This window comes from Phaethon lepturus, unplaced genomic scaffold (assembly GCF_000687285.1).
Source record: "Phaethon lepturus isolate BGI_N335 unplaced genomic scaffold, ASM68728v1 scaffold4910, whole genome shotgun sequence".
NCBI classification, from domain to species: domain Eukaryota; kingdom Metazoa; phylum Chordata; class Aves; order Phaethontiformes; family Phaethontidae; genus Phaethon; species Phaethon lepturus.
Window position 1 is genome coordinate 67,022 of NW_010512466.1, and position 10,016 is coordinate 77,037.

At 40.5% G+C, this 10,016-nt stretch overlaps 1 protein-coding gene across 1 annotated transcript in view; it reads left to right on the top strand.

The window, feature by feature from the left end:
• Positions 1-9,704, top strand: part of KIF21A (kinesin family member 21A) — a 67,777-nt gene extending 58,073 nt beyond the window's left edge. Inside the window, exons 35-37 of the mRNA XM_010287059.1 lie at positions 2,943-3,113; positions 6,128-6,327; positions 8,415-9,704. Coding sequence (XP_010285361.1) covers positions 2,943-3,113; positions 6,128-6,327; positions 8,415-8,508 — 465 coding nt within the window. The 3' untranslated portion in view covers positions 8,509-9,704. The remainder of the gene's footprint in view (positions 1-2,942; positions 3,114-6,127; positions 6,328-8,414) is intronic.
• Positions 9,705-10,016: the final 312 nt, after the last annotated feature.

Consider the following 10,016-nt stretch of genomic DNA (forward strand, 5'->3'; position numbering starts at 1 on the left):
GGGCAGGGCTTGTGACCCTGGGGGGACCCAGGCTGGAGCAGCCTGTTCCTGAAGGACGGCACCCATGGGGGGACCCAGGCTGGAGCAGTTCATTGGGAACTGCAGCCCATGGGAAGGACTCACACTGGAGAAGTCTGTGGAGGACTGTCTCCCGTGGGAGGGACCCCAGGCTGGAGCAGGGCAGAGGGTGAGGAGTCCTCCCCTGAGGAGGAAGGAGCAGCAGAGACAACATGTGACGAACTGACTACAACCCCCATACTCCGTCCCCCTGTGCCACTTGGGAGGAGGAGGGAGAGAAATGGGGAGTGAAGTTGAGCCTGGGAAGAAGGGAGGGGTGGGGGGAAGGTGTTTTAGGATTTGGTTTTAGTTCTCATTACCCTAATCTGATTTGATTGACAACAAATTAAATTATTTTTTTCCCCAAGTCAAGTCTGTTTTGCCCGTGACAGTAATTGGTGACTGATCTCTCCCTGTCCTTATCTCGACCCAGGAGCCTTCTGTTGTATTTTCTCTCCCCTGCCCAGCTGAGGAGGGCAGTGATAGAGCAGCTTTGGTGGGCACCTGGTGTCCAGCCAGGGTCAACCTACCACACAAGTGTATGAAGTCTTGGAGAAATATTTGTAACACCTGCTCTTAAGTAACATTTAGGTCTTGGAAGTATCTTAATTCAGTGCCTCTGTTTTGGAATGCAGACCTAATTGTCTCAGCAGAGGGACACTGTGTGCTCCCCACAGAACAGAGTTTGGAGTCTCGTCCAGGCTCTTGCTTAAGTGTTACTCAGGTTCTGGAGTGGGGAAGGAGAGGGAGATCAGCACATCCCAGACAAGGTCCCCAGTCTATTTGGTGTATTCATTAGCACACATGTTGCTCTAAGTTGTGTTATGATACTTTCCCGCTTCTTGGCATTGTGATTAATTCACTCAAAGACAGGGAATCTGCCTTTTGGGGGAGGGAGGGATCTGGTTCTGTTTTTTTTTCTTTCTTGTTTTCTTTCTTTCCTCTTTTTTGGGTCCACCCCAGCCAGGGGATATTTGAACCCACAAGCTGCTGTTTCTCAGGAGTATGCCCAAACCACCAGACTATGGGAACTATACATCATCCTCCATATAAAGCTGACCCTCATACTGCAAAGAACACGTGATTCACGAGGCCAAAGAGAATGAGCAAGATACTCTAGCTTGTTGTGAGGGTGTACTCTTTGTTCTGGTCTTATAGTTCTCACACACTGGAAAAAGTGTATAAAATATCTGGAGTTGTGCAGGAGCCAAAACCTGAGTGAGCTCTCTCGTTGAGCTATGCTTTCTCTTTTTTTATTCTGCAATTCTTGGATGCTTGGCTGTGCCCTGGGCCAGCCTCAGAAGACAGCTTGGGAGGTGGGTGCATAGCTTGATGGTTTGGGCTGTGGATTTGAATCCTATCAGCAATCCCTATGGTAGAGGCCAGAGGATTCTTGGGCAGTAGGGCGACAGAGAAGCTCTCTAATAATTACTTCTCTGCCCAGTTCAGAGTAATTGGTTTGTCAGGAACTACCCTTCTGGCACAGTAATCAGTGTAGAACCTCAGCAGGGACAACAGGATGTGATCATGTAATGCAAGTTTGTCATGCTGCCAACTCGTGTCAAGCAAGGAGGGGGAAGGGCATTTGGGAAAACATAGCTGTCAACAGTCAGAGAAGTTTATCTGCCATTCTTGTGTGCTCCCCTGCTGGGCACAGGCTACATAAATCCTTATGAGGCTGATGGCTGCTTGACTTACACCACTAGAACATCTAGGGGTATTTGGGCCATGTGGATGTGCTGCAGAGTAGTGAGTGTTCTGCAAGGTGACTGCCTCCAGAATTGCCAAGCCACTTTGGACAGTACAAATGATCTGTATGTGCATGGTCAGTGCAGCAGTTTGGGAATTCTCGGTGCTTCTGCACACAGGTAGGTCCACTGAGGGTAGTAGGTCTGGTCGCAGATACTGCTTTCCCCTGCCACAGGAGACTACTGTCTTTTCTACTGAGACAGGAATATTGGACACCTCTGTCCAAGTGCCTACTTCTTCTGGTGTATATTGAACTTTTTTGTTACATCTGGAACTGATGCATGTGGTAATGTTTAAAACACTTTTAACTCACTTAAGGTATTATTTTACACTGCCAAACTCTCCCTTTTTTACTGCCAATCATACCCATTTTAAAAGATCAATAAAGAACAAATAATAGGGGATGAAGTCCGACGCTTGCTTGTTAAACAGAGGCAGTGGTTTAAAAAGTTATGGCTCATCTCTTCCTCCTCAGCTCAGTCTTGAGTGAGTTCTGGCTTGCTACAATGCAAAATGAAGCAGGGTTACTTACAGTGCTGCTCTAGGGACAAAGACCTGATGGGATTGAATATGCCTTAAATTGTTAAAATAGCCTCACTTAAAAGAATCTGTTTTAAGACCCCATTCTTGGAGCACAGGCAAGGAGAGGTGTGTCTAATCCATGGAAGGCATCAGCATATAACGGCATGTACCCCTTGCCAGAACACCTTGTCCAGAAAAATATATTAATGCCTCTTCGTGCAGCTGCCTGTGCAATTCTCCCAGTGTGAGTCATGTTTCCCATACTCACTCTCATGAGCTTTGTTTCTCTAGCCCACCATATGGTGTGTATATATAGGCTCTTCCTTGTGAAGATACTGTATGTTTCATAACCACGTAGTAGCACTTCTTCCCAGAGCAGTCTTCTCTGAAGTCAGTGAAGATTTCCTGCTTCAAGCAAGAGGTAGAAGAGGAGAAAGGAGTTGTATATTTGACAGAATTTATCTGCCAGAACATCATGATACAGTAGCCTGTAATATAAGGCTTTCCAGTTTTTCTCCCTGAAGTTATTTGCTGCATGTCTTCCAAGCTGGTTAGATGGCAGATAATTTTGCTTAACATATTTGATAATTTATTTATTTTTTTATTTATTTTAGATGTTTGATGTGACTGAAGGGGCTCTTGGAAGTGTAAGTCCTACACACAATTTTGAACCTCCTCACTATGATGGCATTGAAGCACTTGCTATTATGGGAGACAACCTTTTTAGTGGATCCAGAGATAATGGAATTAAGAAATGGGACTTGGCTCAAAAAGACCTTCTTCAGGTAATGGAAAAATATCATATGGCTAATGTGACAGACATGTTTTTAGGCTCTGTAAATGTTCAGGCTCATACAATGACTATTCATTTAGATACTAATGTCTTTAATAGGGAAGGCATGGAGCACTAAGAAAGAAATCGATAATGTACTTGATCACTAGGAATGCAGTTGCTTTTCAGTGTCTGTAGTGTCAGGAAATTCTGAAATGGTTAGCCCTATATTTTAGCTCAGAGTATGTGGGGTTTGGTGTTTCTGCTTCGCAATGAAGGCAGCACTTGCTTCCTCTTGCAGTTGGAACCATTGGATATCATCCTTGTCATTGACAAGTTGGTAAATTTTGGACTGGGAACTCATCAATGGCACAATGCTTTACATCAGGCTACAGAATATTTTCTTGTGAAGAGGGTTTACAACCTGCCTCACTCCACTCAGCTTTTTTTCTAAAAAGCTTACTCCTTAGATCTCCATTCATCTTGTTATACAATGCATATGTAATGTATACAACACACACGACAATCTGTTTGCTGTTAGAACTTATTTGCTCTAAGTTTTCATTGTAAAAAAAAAAAGGGGGGGGGTGCGATAAGGACCTCAAATACAGGGAAACTTTGAAGTTCATTGTAATTTGTTTGACATAGAGAACTTTGATTTTTGGCTACTTGCTGTAAGCCAGTTTGTTCTTTTAGGTCTTATGAGAGATTGTTGGGTAGAGGTACAATTATTTAAGTTGAGACTGTGTGAGAAATGGAAAGCAGAAAAACAAATGCTAGAAGATACTCTGTTTTTGCAAAGATTTGGTTAGGTAACAATCGTTTAATAATTTTTGGAGGGAGGAGGAGCATGTCTTTTATGTGCATTTAATGTGCAGACTGATAGCAAGGAAACAAATATAATATTAAAGTTTTGAGACATGAGAGAATAAGGGACTGGTCACCGTAAGAAGAAAATTTCTATATGAGCATACTTAGTATTCCATAAATACACAGACTTTCTTGACCTTCTTTCAAAATTGTCCAGTGGGGTGCCAGTTGCTTTTCAAAATACTCTTAAGACTTCATGGTGAAAATAAAGATTCAGAAATTCAGCTTCCTGTAGAAAATCTTTACTTGGCTGTATTGGGACATCTACTTTCGTATCTGTCTGTCTAGGGAAATGTACTAAGCAGCTTGTTAGCAAAAATAGGAGGACCACAGGAACAGGAAAGATTTTATATTCTCAGAATGACTTTATTAAAGTTGTAAGAAGCATCTTCACTCGCGCATTTTAGGCTAATTAAAATATTATGCAATATGCATTTTGCCATTGCAATTAATTTAACATCAGAAAGAATATAGGGGCAGGGGTAAAGTAGTATGTAACAGTGGACTAGTTGTATTCCACTTCTTATTATCCTTTTGGTATACATGCATTTCATAATTTATACACTTCATGTTCCCCTGTTTGTTTGTTGGATTTAAAAGTACAACTTAATAAAAATGATCTTAGGCTTCCTTCTTTCTTTTTATTTCTGCAAAATGTTGTGTATTCTCAAGGTGTGGTGAGGTTTTCAACCATTTGATGAAACAATATAAATAATTTTTATTCACTGTCTTTTTAGGGAATGAAAAGTGCTGTTACTTTTGCTAATCATTGGGTAATTCAGGGTGAAATGGCCCACAGGAGGTGACATGGTGCAAAGTTGGCCTGCTGGTCCAAGTGAAAGACCAACTTTGTAGTTAGTTCTGGTCACTCTAGGCCTTGTGCCCAGCTGAGTTTTCAAAATCTCCAAGGTCACAGATTGCAGAGCTGCTCTGGGTGACCCATTGCATTCCTTAAACTACTCTTGTGTGAATTTCCCCCCCACTCATATCCAGTCAGAATTCCTGTTGTTGTTTCTGTTTCTTTTGGTGTGTACACTTGACTGTTTTAGATGAAGGGAAAAAAAAAACAAACAACAAAACCAAATTTGAAACAGAGCTGAGCTGCTTTGAAGTATAAATGTGAACATTTCAACAGAGATCCTGGTTTGGCATACATGTATTAAACAAGTCTGATCCTCTAATTGATGAAAATCACTTAACAAACATGCTATCCAAAAGAATTTGGAGATCATCTACTTCACTTGGTGCTATACATCCCAAGCCACAAAACACTGCTGTGACAAAATTAAGATTTATAAGAACTACTCCCTCTCCCATTTTCATGAAGTGCTGCAGGACCAGACCACCAGTGTTGTGATAGCAGTGTATATTATAGATGAAACGCCAAGATGATCCTAGAAAGCTTGAGTGTACTCGATAATATGAGAAAGGCAGCAAAACAAAGCAGTTCCTACCAAACTGAACTGGAGAAGAGCCACCCTTGGTGCCCTTGAAAGACAGCAAACTTGGGCTATTACTTCTCCCATGTTGGTACCAAATGGATGTCGTTCTCAGCCGGTCTGTGCAGCATTTTGCTTTCTGAATTAGCAGTAAAATGCTAGTGTCCTTCCTCAATAAAAAATTAATGTATTTTTGTGAAGCACTACATCACAAAATCAATTTATAATGTGTAATGGGAAAAGAAGAAAGGAGGAAGGCAAATATAGAAACCGTTTCTGTCTCCCTGGTGTATTTTTTGAGCAGTATTTTGGATTTTCATCTTGTGTTTTATAGCTGTTTTACAGCCAGACTTGAAAGATATATGCAGAAACTGTATGTTCAAATATGCATTTGAATATGTGCAGATTTAGCGTTATCCTAAATTAATTTCTGTTCCATGTCAGGTCAGTTGTGCATATATTGGATTTTCTTCTTGTTTTGCAGTGCTATTTCACAAAGAGAAACAAACTCGTGGTATAGAAGTAGTCTCATGGACGGAAGTCCCCTCCTTGCTCTGAAGGAGGGGAAGCCACAGAGCTGGGGTATATCCAGAGTCATGCAGCACAGCCACTGCAGGACAGGAATCGGGCTTAGATCCTGGGATTTTTCCATTTCTGCACTCATTCCTCTAGAATTTTTTTGCAGCCCACTGAGACTTGCCTGCCTTCTCTTTTTCAGCAAGTTCCTAATGCTCATAAAGACTGGGTGTGTGCTCTTGGCCTGGTACCTGGTGCTCCGGTTCTGCTCAGTGGCTGCAGAGGGGGCACCCTCAAGCTCTGGAATGTGGATACCTTCGCACCCATTGGGGAGATGAAGGGACATGACAGCCCGATAAATGCAATCTGCACCAACTCGAGCCAGATTTTCACAGCAGCAGAGTGAGTTATTCTTCTCCATGAATCTTTCTTTTTCCATAGCTCCTGCTAGAATTCTGTCTGTGCAAATGCATTTAGGAGATCTTCAGTTGTGTAAGTCACTTCATAGCAAGCATGGGGAGAGCTGCTCTATGACCCTAAGTGCTAGTCATGTACTGCAGCGATCCCTCTGTGCAGGGGATGCACAACATGATCCATTGGGACACAGGAAGAAAACACTAGAACTTCAGTAGTACATGTACATAATTTACAAATTAATAAATACATTTGGGGGTGTGTGATCAAAAATATTTTACTGGCAGGGGGATGTGATCAAAAAAGTTTGGAGACCACTAATCTACAGAATGGGAGGGAGAATGTGGCAATAGTTGAAAACTTTACAGTTGGATTATTTACTGCTAGGACTGATTCCTGACCTGTGTGAATTTTTCTAAAAGCCATAGTATGTGGTTGTTTTTTGTGGGGTTTTTGTTTGCTTGTTTTTAAGTGCTGGTGTATAGCAGAAGCTTCGTAAGCTGTCCTGCTGTCCTTTTAACACCTTGATTTGAATATTTGCTTCTTCAGTACAAGTGAGCAAACTGAGTACCTGAAACCCCAGGGGACTTCCCCAAGAAAAATACTTTATTCTGGAGAAAGCACAGGAGACGGCAGCAGAGCCCGCTTAGTGGTGTAGTCTGAGCACAGGAGCTGTGAAAGCTGTTGTGTTGTCTTCTAGTGCCAATGATGGAAGCTTCTGGCCTTCTGACTTGAAAGCGGGTCTTTCTGAATCAAAGCAGGATTTCAAAGTTGCCAAGTTTCCACGTTTGATGGCCAATTTTTATGGTTAAGCATTAATAGATAGCAGTAGAGACATCAAAGCTTATGTCTGTGTTTGCCTGAGCTTTATTAATAAAGTTTAGAACGTACATTCACCTGAAACTTATGCTTTATTACTAGTGAAAGAAAATCCCAGCCTTTTGGCACTTCTAACATTGTGGTGAAGGTCTACAGAACTTAGGGTATTCCTGACAATTAAGGTGAACCGAAGGCACAAGTCAGAAAACTTCTGTACTGTGATAAAATCTATCCTGACCGCTGCCTCCTGGCTTTTTTTGAGGAGGTTATAAGGGATACATGAGTCAAGGTTTGCTTGTCACTCAACTCAGTGTTTATGAGACGTTTATAAGTTCTACCTCTCTTTCATAGTATAAATTGCTATTTAACAAGACTAATTCTTTATTTTAACTTTTTAAATACGATAATATAATAGAGTTTTGTAACACATACAGTGTGATACTTTACACAATTTTAAGTATGTGTAAGTAAACAGTGATTGTTGCCAGAAGTACAGTATCATAGCTTGCCTCTCCTGGGCTTCAGAACACCAGCTCACTGGTAGATGCTTTCCAGCACCTGGCAAAGGGCTTTTTGGGTTTTTTTTTTTGTTGGGGGGGTGGGGGTGTTTTTTTGGTGTTTTGGTTGGGTTTTTTTGAGGGACGAGTTTAGGACTTTGTATCGTCTTGTGGTTCTGTGCTTTTTTTACCTTTTCTTATTATAGACTGACACCTCTTGAGCAAACAGAGCGTGTTTCGGCTCCTGTTTGATTTAAACTGTTACACTTTTCACCCTTTTTTTAATGGTGGGAAGTAGTTTTGTGCTATTGAGTCTGTCCCTCTAATTCTGTAGCACACTGGCTGTTTGCCTGTGTGTGGTCTGCTGAGTTGCAAATAGTTACATGATGGAAGCTCTTCTCTGATGTCAGTCTACTTAAGCCTGTTACCATTAGCTGTATTTTACAAAAATAAGTAGTAGCAGAGGAGGAATTTATTTTCCTCAGACATATAAGCTTTATACTTGCATAGATGCTTAACGGTGGTAGCCAGTGCTGTTATAAGGTTAGGGAATCGTAAATGTTTTACATCTTAGATTACAAAGTCTTCTGGAGGTGGAATGACCCTTGCATATGCATTAAGGAAATCTTATTTTGCCAACAATGCCTTTCTGAATAAGACACAGGAGCTTTTAAGAAAGCTTCCCTGTTGTCTGCCCTCCCCCCCAAACCTCCCCAGTTTAATTACCGAGCTCTAATAGTGCTTTATTTTGTTTTTCAGTGACCGGACTGTGAGGATCTGGAAAGCTCGAAATGTCATAGATGGACAGATCTCAGATACAGGAGATGCAAGTGAAGATATTACTAGTAATTGAAATGATGGGGATAAGTGAATATATGGATGCATTTGAGGTGCACTGTATGCAGTTTGCTGCATGCTTATTAGGTAAACACTGATGACTGGAATGAACTGAAAAATGAGAGTGAACTCTTCTACTTAGACCTGCTGTCCTTAAAATATGTACTGTATTTAAGAAAAAAATAACCTCTTAGTAACATGCTTGTGTCTCAATGGTCACATATATATGTCTATATATTATGGCTGAATGTGTGTGCATATGTAACACTTGCAGTTAAAATTAACTGGAAATCAGTCTTCGCTAATGACCACCTCAAAATTATAGCCTGGAATATATAACAAGTGCTCTGCTGTATTTCACTCACAAGTATGATCAGCTGTTTTGCATTTTAGGGTAGCAGGGGAGTGATGATGTCCCAGTAATAAGCCTTTGATTACAACAGGCAGTTTCAAGAGTCTAAAAGTCACTTACACTGTTGTGAGGAAAGTGGAGTGAATAAAAGGTGGGAAGAAGCTGTTAATGACACATCTATCTGACATGGCTGTATCCCGCTAACAGCAAATGCCGTATGATTTGTATTAATGTTAGCATATAACTCTTGTTGACCAAAGTTGTGCAGCTATATATACTCTGTGCTCAGGACTAGAACTCAAATGCTCATAAATTGGTATGTTTTATTAGTGTTTTGCCTATGTTCTGTAATGACTAGGTGTTCTTAATGTCATGACAGAAATATATTTTAATCTATTTTTCTTATGGATTTGTTTCTATCATCTCACATTTTCTTTTTTAAAGCAAAACATCTTTCCTTTTTATCTAATTTTATATGCTGCTAAATGTATTTTAAATACACTGTTTTGCAAACCTTGGCAGTTACTTTGGGAACCGAACCACGTGTATTGGAAAAAGCTATGTAAATAGATGGTTGTACAAAGAAAATATCTTATCTTGTGCCTGTATGACTTTTAAAGCTCTTAGAGTATGGATATTGAGGGAGGATGTATAATTTACCCAACTGCTCTGAATATTAATTTGTAAATTCTGCAAATTTTAAAAATTTATGTAGATTCAGATAGAGTATTTGGATATTGAGGGGTTTTTTTGGTTGTGTGTTCTTTTGTTGTTTTTTTTTTTTTTTTTGCCCAGAAGATATCAGTCTGTAAATTATAGCTTATGTAGGTAACACGTAAATAAAGGTGTGAATGTGAACTACTTCCCTTTGTCTTTTTCATCATATTTCCATATAAAAAATTCACTTCACTTTCAGAGGCCCCAAATACAAAATGCACAATTTTTCACAATGCTTTAGAATGGCTTGCTGAGTAATATAGCCCATAGGTTGTTCTGCTATCTCACGTCTGTGTTCTCGTTGGCCATTATTTCTGTTTTGATAGTATTTAGGAACGCTAGTAGGATTCCTTCTTACTAAGTGCAGCACAGACTTAAAATGAAGCAGATGGCTCCTGTTCCTAAGAGATGACATTTCTTACCTTATTACATATGGTCCGTCAAGCCGAGAAAAG